General features: G+C 37.8%; 1 protein-coding gene across 1 annotated transcript in view; it reads right to left on the bottom strand.

The window, feature by feature from the left end:
• Positions 1-371: 371 nt before the first annotated feature.
• The window catches only part of col9a1c (collagen, type IX, alpha 1c), a 31,139-nt gene continuing 17,259 nt past the window's right edge, over positions 372-14,251 (bottom strand). The window contains exons 17-37 of the mRNA XM_088090209.1: positions 11,938-11,991; positions 11,634-11,687; positions 11,474-11,527; positions 10,384-10,437; positions 10,213-10,266; positions 10,070-10,123; positions 9,920-9,973; positions 9,566-9,619; positions 7,671-7,715; positions 7,491-7,544; positions 7,328-7,381; positions 7,121-7,174; positions 6,516-6,587; positions 6,349-6,384; positions 6,192-6,236; positions 6,055-6,087; positions 5,699-5,845; positions 4,478-4,532; positions 4,194-4,388; positions 3,593-3,679; positions 372-1,482 (exon numbers count right to left, since the gene is read on the bottom strand). Coding sequence (XP_087946335.1) covers positions 1,280-1,482; positions 3,593-3,679; positions 4,194-4,388; positions 4,478-4,532; positions 5,699-5,845; positions 6,055-6,087; positions 6,192-6,236; positions 6,349-6,384; positions 6,516-6,587; positions 7,121-7,174; positions 7,328-7,381; positions 7,491-7,544; positions 7,671-7,715; positions 9,566-9,619; positions 9,920-9,973; positions 10,070-10,123; positions 10,213-10,266; positions 10,384-10,437; positions 11,474-11,527; positions 11,634-11,687; positions 11,938-11,991 — 1,512 coding nt within the window. The 3' untranslated portion in view covers positions 372-1,279. The remainder of the gene's footprint in view (positions 1,483-3,592; positions 3,680-4,193; positions 4,389-4,477; positions 4,533-5,698; positions 5,846-6,054; positions 6,088-6,191; positions 6,237-6,348; positions 6,385-6,515; positions 6,588-7,120; positions 7,175-7,327; positions 7,382-7,490; positions 7,545-7,670; positions 7,716-9,565; positions 9,620-9,919; positions 9,974-10,069; positions 10,124-10,212; positions 10,267-10,383; positions 10,438-11,473; positions 11,528-11,633; positions 11,688-11,937; positions 11,992-14,251) is intronic.

Raw genomic sequence — 14,251 nt, 5'->3', positions numbered from 1 at the left:
TGAAACATATTAGTAAGCTGCATTGTTATTCAAAGTGTATGGATGAGTAACCTTTTTAGCAACAAACTCTGACATAATAATAATAACAAAAAAAAAAAAACACTGGTAAAAATGTAGAGGGAAGCTGATGCAGCTCACCATGCTACAACTGCTGCTGACTAAGCAACTACAGGCAAGCGCAAACAAGAGAAGAAAGTATTCAGAGAATTACCTCAAGTGCAATTCAATTTTATACAATATAGCCTAGGTTGTAGGGGTCCCTGGTTTGTCTTTTCTTGAGTTAAGGGTCTTCTATTTTTTAATAAATTTAAAGTAATGAATTAGAGAGACACTACAGTGTTTGACACTGATTGACTCATTGCAGTTGACCAGTGGCTTTGGTTGGGGTGCGAATTGGACAGATCAAATACAGAACTGCAGTAGTACTAAAACCAGTAGTGACACTAATAATGACAATTTGTTAAGTTTATCAATGATTATGATGAAATTTGCTAATGTTTAATTGAGACGGTGGTGCATGGTTGCCTGTTGTAGCATTCTTAACAGTATTATCATTTTAAGTATATTTGAATAATGGGGGAGATAATTACTGCCTCGGAATTGGAAACATATCACAGTAATGGGCAATGCTTCCAAAACATATCACTTTATTACATTGTTTGAAACATTAATATGACAAAATTCAGGAATAAGAAAATGATCCAAAATGAAAAAGCACATTGTTGTAGTTTTGTTTTGGAGGCAAAACATAGTTCCACTTTAATCAAATTGTTGTTTCTGGCTGGCTCATGACTGCAGTGGAGAATCAAGTGGGTCATATTGGCACCTGGTAGACTGTTGACTTTACATGTAGCTAAAACAGTAGAATCAATGTTTTCAGGGAGCTTATTCAAGAAATGAAAAAAAGTACATGCAGAAGAGGAAACAGTACCTTTATAATATTTTGCAACCTGCTTGTGTTTGTTTTGCTGCAGATAAGGGGTTGTGCAGTTGTAACAGATTTGTACGGGACAGCTCAAGGGCATGCGTGCCTGTCGTCAGCTGGAAGAAGTTGCTTTGCCGTCAGTAGCAGCTAATCTTTGATCATCAGATAAGCTAAAATCACATACAAGTTCAAATGTCTATACAGTATTCTACAATTGTGCCTTGTCTCTGTTTCCCTTTGCGTCTCTTAGATCCGTGGCTCACATGGACACATTTGAGGACTCCCAAAGATCACCATGCGTAAACGTGGTCACCGTAGGATGAGATCTGGAGTGTGTCAATAAGCAGTGATGTCTCATGGGTTTTTGTAACTGGCGGACTTCTTTCCACTGACCATGTAGAAAGGTGGAAGTCTGCCTGTACAGGTTGATGGATCACAGAGTCCGGGAGGCCCAGAAGGTCCCCTCGGACCGGCCGCTCCCGGGACACCAGGACTTCCTGTGTCACCACGTGCTCCATCTTTGCCATCTTTGCCAATGCCAGGGGGGCCTGGTGCACCTGAGGAGGGGATACAAAACATGTTAAATATTATCTAATATATAAGTCAAGATTAATTCATTTTAATTTAAATTCATTTGCACTAAGGAATTAGATTATGTGCACATTTGTACTGCCATTTTAGTTTTGACTGAGATTTTAATTAACAAAACAAAAGATGGTTATTTGATTGGTGCAACATCTGTGTGGTTGGGTACCAAAGTAAGTAAGTACACATAAGAATCCAATGGCCAAAAGCCAGCTAGCCAGTTGAGGGACTAAGGTTCTGGTTTTGGCAGAGGACTCTAAATACTTAACACATTCTCATCCCAAGTCGTCACATGTTGCCGCTTTGAAGTTGACTTCAGCATCTACATAAAACGTTTCCTTCTGTGTCTGCGTTTACATTACAGGATTAAGTTACCGTGATGTCAACAAAAGCACATGGTGGGATTATGCTGCACATGGTTATGTTTAGGTGTCAAGAGGACATTGCAGCCAACACCGGGACATCAACAAACGCGCATGCTTGCTTGGATGGTTAGGATTAGGGGAAGGAGGCACATGGTAAAGTGTAGGGAAAAAAAATCATTCAGGGGGGCGAAGAGCTGCGAATAAGAACTGAGATACTGCTAAAGAATCAGAGTTCAGCCCCAAAATATATCTTTTCAACAACAAACTCTTAAGCTTCCATCCACAATTTTAGGCTCTTTAATTGGTTGTTTATTGCAGGCATGCAGGCACCTTGAAAGCTGTTAAGTTCTAGCCTGAATATTTAAGATACACAGGCCTTCAGTTTGATTCTTTACTTGAAACAAATATTTTCCAAGTCCAAGCTGCAGTAGCGTTTCAACTTTGAGATACGAAACATTTTCTGTGGGAAAAATAAATACAATTTCCTTTATTAAGGTTCCCAGTGGTGTTTGTCAGGCATTTTCCAGTCACTGTCACAAAGCTGAACAAGCAATATCTATAGAAGCACAAACACATTCATCTCCCAGGTTGAAACAATCAGATTGGGCCAACCAGAGCAGAGCTGACTGGTTCTCTCTGACACTCCCACATGGGGGACAGAACATGTGTCCATGAAAAGCCCCATACAAGTTTCTAGGGATTTTAGGATGTTGCAAGGATTTTAGGAAAGCCCCTCAGCTGTGGAACTCCCTGCCCGAGGATCTCAGACAGGAAAACTCAGGGACCTCTTTTAAATCTCTTAAAACTCACTTTTATCATTTGGCCTTTTTTCAGCTGATGGCATTTACTGTTCCTTTTTTTTTTATTATTTGACCTTGTTTTAAATCTTGTACACATTGATTTTAGCTTTGTTGTAAGGAGTAAAGTAAAGTAGTGAAGTACTTTGTAACTTTGTTTTGAAAGGTGTTATATAAATAAAGTTATATATTCTTCTTCTTATTTTTGTTTTCTTTTTCTTTTTTTGTGGATTTTAGGACATTTCTCAGTTTTTAGGATGTTTCTAGGATTTTAAGGATGTTTCAAGGATTTCAGGACTTTTTCTGGCAGGTGCAGGGGATCTTCTACTGGCACTTAAGAAAAATAAAAATAACATGCTCTATTGTGATGCTGTTTTATGCACCTTGGCACATTATGCACACTAAAAGTACAAAAACATTTCCAAGTATCAATTACTTAATTTTTATTGTGAATTAGAAAATGGTCGAGGGACCACCCAGCACCCTATTGGAGGCCAGATTTAGCTGTAGGTTGAGTATAACTGCATTAGGGCCTACTTTAAAAACATCTGGGAAAAGGGTTTGTCTTCGGTTATGATGTGTTCCTGTCATTCGTGCAACATAGAAGTTAATGGTAGACTACACTGTTTTTCTTTTGCTGCTTCTCTTGTACATGCACATTTGGATATTCATGCACAGAGACAAATATTCTCAAAATATTCTGCTGATCCACACATAGCTTTAATACACCAAGAGGAACAGTAATATGACAAAAAATGCAGGGAAGAAGACAGCTGCTAACAGAAATAGTATTATTATAGTAGTTTATATTTCCTTAAAGAAAAAAAATGGGAAGGACCCAACTTTCAGGTCTGGTTGTTGATAAAAAGAAACATTCTCAGCAGCATTGTGGTCTCATTGTGACAAGAATGCAGCCTTACCTGCTGCACCTGGTGCTCCTGGGCTTCCTTTGATTCCTACACCGTCCTCTCCCTTGTCTCCCTTTTCTCCTTTTTCCCCAGCATCACCTGCAGAATACAAGAGCATGCAGAGGACGCACACATTAATGCTGAGATGAAATGGAGAGGCATACTGTTTTCACAGTTGCCGGGATGTAATTAGGAAACTTAATGACTCCACTCTGATTCAGCCTTGTTTGGTGACTCATTGATTGTATAATGTTATGCACGGGTGAATCCCTTCCATCCGCAGCGTGCCCTGCGTGACTTCTGTCAGCACGTCGTGGCAGTGTGAAGACAAAGTCGCACTGCTTTGTTTTCTCTGAAGGCCTCACTTAATTTCTTGCTACAACATGCCCTGTGTGAGCCCTGGATGCTCTCCAGGAAAATAAAGCAAAAGCAAAAAGCTATCACAGCAGCACAGCTTATCTATCACAGTGCTGGTGAAACACATGCAGCGTTTGCGAACCACTTAGGGTGAAGCTACAGATTGCTGAAAGCAGCAGCTCTGGTTATCTGAGGACTGGCTTTGCTGGACTTCAGCACTGAGTAGTGAAGAATGGATTTAAAAAGGCTCACTGACCTTTCTTGCCTGGTGCACCTGGAAGCCCAAAGAAGCCTGGATGGCCTTTGGGACCTGCTTGCCCCGGTGCCCCTGCTGAACCTGCTGCTCCAGCTGGTCCTGGGGGTCCTGGAGGTCCTGCTGGTCCTGGAGTACCAGGGGCACCGATGGCTGCTGGCTTCTTTAGAAAATCTTTCATGAACTCTGCTAATTGTTCTAAAAGGAAAAGGAAGAAATCAATTTAAAACGGGAGAGGATTAAAAGTGAAGAAATGGATGTGATGAACTTAAGTGAACAAGCTGCACCTTCAACAACGGCTGAGCACATTTCCCGAAGCTTCTCATCAGTCACTTTTGGGCCCTGTCGATGAAGGAATGAACATTAACACTGCACAGAGACTGCTAGCTGTTCCAAGAGTTGTACATTTCCACTCATCACTAATCTACACTGCATCAGCAGACCACACACACTGAATCATGGGAAAAAACCCTTTTTTTTGCTATGTTCAGATGCATTTTACAAGCATTTAAAATGCACCTGAAGCCCCCCAAAAACCCAACTAAACTGGTTGGAATTTTGGAAAAGGCAATGAGCAACTTGCCAAGAAATGTCCCGCAAATTGCAAGAAATCAGTGGATTTGGAAATCTCTGAAACTCAACTAGAAGTATATATAAATTATTTTACAAAATTATGATAATTTTCAGCACCTACTCCTGCTCCAGCTTTCTTTTTGTGCTAAGTTTCAGGTAATTTTTTTCTACTTTTTGCTGATTTCTTGTTAATTTTAGTGCCATTTCTTCTTCAGTTGCTTATTGCCTTCCTTCTATGTTTTTCAAAGAAATAAAGCCAATTTGCCCAGGTTTGAAAGGGTTAAAATAGACCAGCAGCTCCGTGTTTAGTAAGTTAAAATTATTGCTTTTGTCAAAGTAATCTGGCTTTGAAGAGATCATATGTAAGTTTCACTTTCTGCTCAGTTTGCCATCAGAAAGGCCCATGTGTTTGAGAGGCACTGAAGTCCACTGAGTGGATAAATGAGACTTGGATTATACAGCACGAGTTATTTGCTCTATTCATGGATTCCAGAGTTTTCCTTACAAATGTAATGAAGAAGGGGTAAGTAATTGGTATACAAATGGTCATTTGTGAGTTGAAGTATGACTTTAAGTGTGGTAATATGCAGTATGATGGGTGTTGTTAGCTAGCCAGCCCAAATCCCATTTGTTTGGGAAATTAATGCAATCTCCCCTGAGTTCAAGACATGTCATCAAAATATATTACAGCTGAGGAAAGAGGAAATTTGCTTTTCAAATATTCAAAAATGACATGACACATTTAGCATACACAAGTTACACAGGGACCATGTTATCATCTTCCTTTAGCCTTTTAGCAGGCTAACAGTTTGCTAATTATCACAAAGTACACATGATTCTGCTGTGAATGTCAGTAATTTTAAAGGTGTTTGAACATAAATCAAAGTGACTTGAGTAGCATGTGTGTCCTGTATATTAGCAATGGTAACACTTACAGGGAGACCTCTTGGACCTGGTGCTCCAGGAAGGCCTGGTTCTCCCTCCAGCCCTCGAGCTCCAATTGGACCGGCCAAACCCTCGTGGCCTGGCTGACCTGGTCTACCTGCTTCCCCTGTAGCTCCCCGTGAGCCCTTCTCTCCAGGCTTATGATTGAAAAAACAAAACAAACAAAAAAAAACCTTGTGAACATCTCTTTTTTACATCAGCAATCTACATTTTGCTTTTCAGCCTCTAGCTACATCTTAATTCCATGTTTGTTTTCTATGTGAGAATAATAATTTCATTGTTAAATATCGTTGTGCAACAGAAAGAGTGTGAAAATGTGTGCAGTACAGACTGCAATTCTGAGTACCTCTCCTTTGTTTCCAGTGACTCCAGGAGGGCCCTGAAAACACACAGAGATCAGTTGACTTCTTAGATTTACACCGACAGACACTGCTGCATTATCTGCTCACATGATTTATCAAAACAACACTTAGCTTTACGTACCTGGTCTCCCTTGACGCCAAGATCTCCTGCCATACCCGTGTCCCCCTGTATACAAAAGTAACGTGGTGAATGTGTAATTCTTGGACCAGTGACATTGCTGTGAGAGGTCATATAAAGACATGATTGAAATAAATACAGAGATTATAAGAGTTCTCACCTGACTTCCTTTTGGTCCCATTGGTCCCATAGGTCCCTAAATAATGCATGGAGATAAAAAATATTTTATGTACCTGACTTCACCTAAAATTCTTATCATTGTGGATTTTCAAATTTTTTTTAAATCATTTTAGATCTTTTTAAGGAGTTAAATGAGATTTGTCTAACCTGATCACCTTTGTGTCCAGTGTGACCCTTCATGCCTTTGGCACCAGTGCTACCTTTATCTCCTTTGTCACCCTGGAAATACAACATTGTATTTATATGAAGTCTTCATTTGATTTCTTATTTCCCTCTAATAATACATATGGTGTTAACCCTTGAAACTTAAGCAATGGGTTTAATGTCTTTCAAAAACTGCGAGGAAGGCAATGAGCAACAAAAGAGGAAATCATCCAAACATTAGCAAGAAATGAGTACAAATTACAAAAAAACAAGAAGGACAGGACCTGGAACAAAACAGACATTTTTTCAAGTTTTTTTTTTTTTTTTTTTATCAATTTCTTTCCTAGAATTTTTTTGCTCATTTTTTTTTAATCCATTTTTTTTTTTTTTTACCCCTGGACATTTTTCCCTTGCTTATTTAAAAACATTTTCTAAATCTACCTAATTTTGCAATTTGCACAAAATTTTTTGTTTGATGCTCATTGTCTTTTTTTCCATGAGTTTGAAGACGAAATTAAACAAATTTGCTCAAGTTTCTAAGGGCTAAATACTTAGAATGTCCGAACAGCAGCACAAAAAAGATTACAGAAATTTCAATAATGTCTCACCTGGATGCCTGGAGGACCTGCAGGCCCCACTGGTCCTTGTTTTCCTGTTTCACCCTTGAAATTAATTATAGCTATGGTTAATATATCAGCTCCAGTTTACACATCAACTGAGTAATACTAATGTACCAAAAATCCATTAAACACAAAACTCAATATAACTGAAACCTTAAAATGACCTGCTTACAACTGGGAAAATTTTTAACTCACAGTTGCTCCTTTTTCTCCTTGTTTCCCATCTTGTCCATCCTTTCCAGGTTCGCCCTGTATGAAAACACACGTTGGCTTTGAAAAATCCACTTGCAGCACATGCATCAAAATAACAGATGGATATAATGAGATTGAAACAGAAGGCTTGATCGGAAAATCTTACAGTCTTTCCAGGAAGTCCAACTGGCCCCATGGGTCCTTCTGCACCAGTATCACCCTAAACCCACAACAAGAACTTTTTAATTATCAGTTCAGTTCACTTGCGATGAGTGAGTGCTATTAATGGTGTGGTAATAAAACATTTTTGAACATGCCTTGTTAAATAGAAGGTTATTTAAAGTACCTTTATACCAGCGGGTCCAACTACTCCCTGCTTCCCAGGAAGCCCCTAGAAGCAGCAAGACATCACATCACACAGAAGAAACAAAAAATAATGTATCACTGAAGAAATAATACTGTGTTAAAAAAAGTCAATGAGGTAGCTTAAGAAAAATATAACTTTTTCAATCTTTATAAGGCACAGAATCCAAAGCTATACCAGTGGCTCAGCCAGGCTTTACCAATGCCTTGTTCATAGGCTAGTTATGATATTTATACTGGTTATTAGCATTCACTCTTAAAGGAATTAACCCTTGGGTACTGTCTGGTGCAATTTACATGCTTTTTATTCTTCATTTGTTTTGAAAACTTTGGCTGTGTTCATGCATATGCACACATTTTTGCTAAGATTGTGTCCAAAATACACTCTGTAAACAGAATTGTTACATTCACATTGTTAAGTGCAAAAAAATGCGCCATTGAAACCCATTCAAACTGCAATTTTTGATCCCACAGCCATCAAAACATAAAAAAACTTGCTTTGTATTATTTCTGGGTGTAATTCTTCTTTTGCCTTGGAATTTGTCATTTTTACTATTTTCCACCTGGTGATGTAATATATATATATATATATATATATATATATATATATGTGTGTGTGTGTGTGTGTGTGTATATATATATATATATATAGATATAGATATAGATAGATATATATACATATATATATATATATATATATATTTTTTTTTTTTTACCACATTTGGCATATTAAGAAAAAACATGCTATTTCCAATAGGTGCACTGTCACAACCAGTGTTGCTGCAAATCAGTGACATATTCCAGGCTGTGATCATTCAAAAGAATCTACTTTGCATGTAGTAAATTGAAAATAATGTTTTTTTTTCCTCTAAATACATAGTGACATCATAAAAAAAAAAAAAAAAAAACATTTAAAGGTTCAGAATTCTGAAAATAATGAACATTTGACATTTAGAACTGATGTTGATTAAAAGAAACTCAACAAAAGTAGAAAATAATGTATAATGTATAATGTATAATTTTTTTTAAAGCTTTATTTTGAAAAGCACATTTTGGGTGCAGAGCGAAACGAGTGTGTGTAATATTAAAGTTGGCCCTAAGGGAAACTCAGATGTTTCTGATGGCTCCAATATGTTCAAATTGACACACACAGTAATAGAAAAGTGCCTGAAAACAAAACAAATATGGCTGAATCACATCAGCCAAAGACTACTGTTCAGTGTACGAGGGGAGTTCAAAAAGAAATGCCCGTAACTCAACTGCAAGCAGAGATTTTTTTAAACTTGTTAAAATTTGATGCATGCATTTCTTTCTGGGTCTTCTTGAGATCAATATATTACAAAAAAAAGGTTTTTGGAATTTCAGTCCTGCAGCACAGTTCAACATGTCAAAGTAATAAACAGACTAGCAGACGCACAGTGCCACTGTTATAGTGCCAGCGTATCCAAAGGTAGCACGCAACTCTCTGCTAACTCATGTGTAATGGTTAATGTACATTTCTTTGAAAGCTATTTGCACAGCTTCTTTCAGAAGATAAGGACGTAAAACACACTGTTCTTCTTCTATATTGGTGTTTGTGGACTCAGTTTTACCACTGAAGCCTAATCTTTATCCTCAGACCCACTTAGAGGCAAAGGTGACGCTCTCCTGGCATTAGATTTATTTTCCTGCTGGTTGTGTGACTTTAATGTTTCATTGATCTGACCTGCTCTGTGGCTTCACAGAGAAGCTTCCCCTCCATTAGTGTCCTGTGCTTTGACTTCAAAATCTATCCAGAGTCATAATTACCAATATAAGAAATAACTGACAATGACTTCAAGGTGCAACATGATATAGAAACGATGGATACACGATGGATAAAAAATAAATCGGACTTACTGGAATACCCACAATCCCCCTGACACCAGAGGCTCCAGAAGCGCCAGGTTCTCCCTGTTGAGTACAAGTTGATACATATGAGTGTAATGATACATTGATCAACATTAGTACAAATGCAATGAGTGCAAGCATGCATTGAGTGAGTTTCTGCGTACCATGATAATTTAAATACTTAAAAGTGAAAAAATCTTGGACCAAAAATCAATATGTGCATTTTTAAAATACAAGAAATTTTTTTTTTAAAATACAAAAAATACAAGAAGGCAACAAGCAACTTAAAAAAGTTGCCGAATTACAAGAAATTAATAAATTCATAAAAATAAAGGAACAATAAGCATTTGTTGTTAATGTCACCTTTGCTCCATCAGCTCCAGGAAGTCCATCCATGCCATCTTTCCCAGGCTCTCCCTGTAACATCACACCACACAGTTAGAAGTCAGTTGCACTCTAAACAATAGCATGCTGAAGAACCAATAAGGTCATTAGTCCCATCACTGTACTTACAACATCTCCTTTTTCCCCGGCAGGACCCTGCTCTCCTGGAGGTCCCACAGCTCCCTGATCAAAATCAAAGTTTATTTTAATCAAAACAGTTTTCTTAGATAATGACTTGCGATATAATCCAAAGGCAAAAGTACAGAACTCACTTCATCGCCCTTGGCACCCTCCAAACCCTGACGTCCACGGACTCCCTCCACACCCTGAGAGAAGAAACTTGGTCAGAAGCAAGCCTGAGGGTTGCTTTCAATTCAAAACGTCCTTAAGAGTAAATGCAAAAGAGAACATGGCCTAGAATGGATCAAAATAAGACTGCTTACAGGAGCTCCAGGAGGACCGGTGGGTCCTGGGACGCCATTAAAACCAGGCAGACCCTGTGAACAGAGGAGTTGCTTTTTATTTGCAAACATAATGCTAGAAGTGATTATATCAGCTACATATTCAATAAATTTTATCCTTATATTTTATGAAGAGCACCAGCCGGCTCTGATTCCCCGGCTGTCGAATGCTGACGCTTTGCTAAGCCCCTCAGCGTGCGATATCGATGCCAAAGGCACCCTTTAGTGTCTTCATGACACACATCAACTTTCAGCTAACTCCAATCCAAACACCTCCATTGCAAAATGAGAGAAGTCGAAGTGGTATGAAAAGCGAGAAGGTTTACACAAAGCAGTAAGAATTAGTCAGTGTGAACAAACTAGGTATAAATCAATATACTAAGGATTTATCAACAAGTGTTGCTTTGGGAAAACTAACATATACTACAAAAGGAAAGCAGGTAACTTTTGAAGATATATGAGGGAGATTCATGAACTGAAGACCAATAAAACCAAAGGCAGAGTTGGGTCACATGTAATCGAGATTTCTGTACATACATATATATATATAAATATAAACATACATACATACACATACACACACATATATATATATATATACCATATATATACCATATTTGCTGCCAAGGCTATTTTATTATATGTAATATCTATTATAATTGAAAACGTCAATAAAGACATTGGGTTTTTTTTAGGTTTGTTTTTTTTTAAAGAATTGGTCAAACAAAACCAGACTTTCATCCAGGAGAGAGCAGTTTGTGTCCTTTGTGAAACCAAAAGTCAGTATTATTTTAACATTATATAATCTATGTATGGTCGATGCAACTGCAACTGCAACATACCTATTTCAACCCAAAACATTATTTTCTTGTCTTAACTTTTCTAAGTATTTTTGTTTCTGAACCCTAACCGAAATCACAACATTATCCACGTTACATTGTGCCTCAGCTGTTTTTCCCATAGACTTGCTACAGGGTGCCCTGTGTGTCGTGACAAAGTGTCTGTAGCAGATAAGCTGGGAATGAAAATAGGTTGGAGTCCCTTAGAAAAAATATTTTGTGGTTTAACTCACTCTGTCTCCCTTTTCTCCTGTGGTTCCAGGGAATCCAATGGGACCCCTTTGCCCCTAAAACGACAAAAGAGTGTCCTTTAATAATATATATAACTTTCCTCTTTAAAGACTCACACAGTTCTGTAATAACACATTGTAACTGAGGAATGAGCGTCCCTACATCATCTCCCATGCGACCTGGTGGCCCCTGAGGACCCTGCTCTCCGGTGTCTCCCTGTGGAAACAACAACATATTAATCAAATTGTGAGAATGGAGAACATCACATTAACCTGTTTATCAAATTATTTATGTGCAAGTTGATCATGGTATCAATCTTTTTCCAAACTCATGACCTATGAGTGGAAATGCCAGTTCGCACAGTAGTTGGTTGGAGCAAAGGAACTTCATTGTGTCATTTTGTCGAGTGTTAAAGTAGGGGAGGAATATTACGAGGAAGTATTTTAACCTAACATGCTACACATACCTTCTCTCCAGATATTCCATCTTTTCCAGGCTCACCGGGCAAACCTGCGTGTCCCTGAAGGCAACAATCAACCGCATTAACAACTTTGTATTGCGAATAAATGTATTATATTTGGCCTTCTGATTCTCACTTTTGAAGTTAAAGCTCTAATTGTGTTCCCTCCGACCAAAGTGGATTTAATAAGTAATTTTTGGTGATTTACTATTCTTCTCATGATCTATAACTGGACTAATACAGCCACACTGGCACTTGTGTGAGGCTGTACTGCACAGCTGTGTTTGATCTAAATGCTAACGTCAGCATGCTCAACTGCTGACAATGGCAATGTTAACACAATAATAAGCAGCAATAACAATGTTCACCATCTTAGTTTAGTGCATCGACACGCTAACATTTGCTAATTAGGACTAAAAACAAACCTGAGGCTGACAGGAAGGCCATTAGCTGTACAGTTATGAACTAAAGCATTGGACAAAGTGAGATTTTGACCTGATGATGCGTTCAATGAAAAGTTAGAGAATAACTAGTAGCTCATATTTCAGCCTGGACCCTATTTTTACTTTTTTTTTGTCTAAGTGAGTAATGGAGACAGCAGTTTTTAAAAATGATCCAGTATTGTGTGAGAACAACAGGGTGCCTTGCAGGTAACTGAGCACAGTCAATTTACATCCATTAAAAGTGTTTGTTTTTGCCACTGACAGATTGTTATTCTAAGTGTCTGGCAACATTATGGAAAGAAAACTTACAGAGATGGACCTTTTTGTCCGAGTAAGGCCTTTTTTCGTTTAACCAGAAACATCGAAATCATTATTGCAAAAACCATCAGACTTCATTTAAATAAAAAGGAACTGTATCAATGTAAAACACAATTCATTCAAAGTCAACCGGAGCAAAATAAAACTCACAAAAGCCATCTTGGTTTGTCTCCAAACTTCTGAAACAATCACCAATTGGTTCGCGTGGATTTATTGTGTAATACAGCTTGTATAACATCAACCCTGTGATGCACAAACACCATTGTTTTCAGGATAACCTGGGCTATTAGAATATGTTGCTTCAGTGATGTCACATGAATGTAGAAAATGGAGATGGGACTATAAAGACAAAATAAAACTGAAATTAAATCTCACAGATTTTTACAAAAATCTCTGTCTTTTTGTTCCTTTAAACTATTCTCCTAGTGTTGAGACTCAGGAAGTAAAAAAAAAACAAATAAAAAATCCCAAAACATTATTAGCTATGTAGTTTACAAACTATTCACATTTCCTTCAAAATAGTCCAAACACTTTTTTCCACTTTTTGTGTGCTCACAGAAACCCCTGATTGGTCAAAAGACTCTGGCAGAGCATTATGGGAGAACTAATATGGCTGTTAGCATCAAAGCAAGTGATGATAAATCATCGATTATGGATAAAATATGAACAAAAAGACAATAGATATTAGATCTATGAGTATGGATTTATTGCACAAAGTCCCCGAAAAGATGCACAAGTTCCAAGCTGGATAAGGAAGCTTCTGTAAGGGCTACAGTTGCAATGAGAATGGCATTGGAACGGCGCATTCACTAGCTTCCAACAGAAAAAAAATAAATATATAAGGAGCTATGATTTCTGGTTCGAACTTTATGAAACTATTGATAAACTATGTGCATTTTGACGCATGCCACAAGCTTGGTCTGTCAGAGTGAAACTAGAACCTTAATTCACCTAGTCAGATGTTAAAATATGCTCTATACACGCTGAAATGAACATTTTTTTAAATGGAATCTGGTGTGTTTGGCGACGGCAGGTTTTGGGTCTTTTTCTGGTTGAACAAAAAGGATCCCACTCTTTGACAGAACGATAGACCTCTCTAAAGATCCTCAGCATGTTACCTTACAATGTTGTCAGACACTTAAATAATCTGTGCCTGTCAGTGGAAAAAAACAAGCACTTCTTATGGACATAAATTGACAGTTCCCAATTGCTCTGTGTGGATATTTTACAGCCTGTTTTGTCTCGCTCATTATTGGAACAGTATCAAAAATGTTGTTCCCATTAGTCATTTAGACACAAAAACATGAAAAAATAGTGTCCAGTATATTTTTTAAGTTGATCTTGTTTTTAAAAGAAAGCAAACCATTTTGCTCAAGTTTCAAAGGTTAATGAATCACCAGGGTTATAGCGAACATCTCCATTAGATCCAAATGTAGCACTATTAACATTTATTGGATGCTTCTAATGCAGTGTGCAGATCTTTAATTTGATTCTTGCCTTGGTTTGTTTTTTTGATTCAGCACTTGTATAAGTCCTGCGGATGTGTGTACCTTCCACCT

This window comes from Plectropomus leopardus, chromosome 17 (genome assembly GCF_026936395.1).
Source record: "Plectropomus leopardus strain MGB_pleo_1.0 chromosome 17, ASM2693639v1, whole genome shotgun sequence".
NCBI classification, from domain to species: Eukaryota; Metazoa; Chordata; class Actinopteri; order Perciformes; family Serranidae; genus Plectropomus; species Plectropomus leopardus.
Note: the sequence above shows the minus strand (reverse complement) of the source record. Positions and strands in the feature narration are given on the sequence as shown.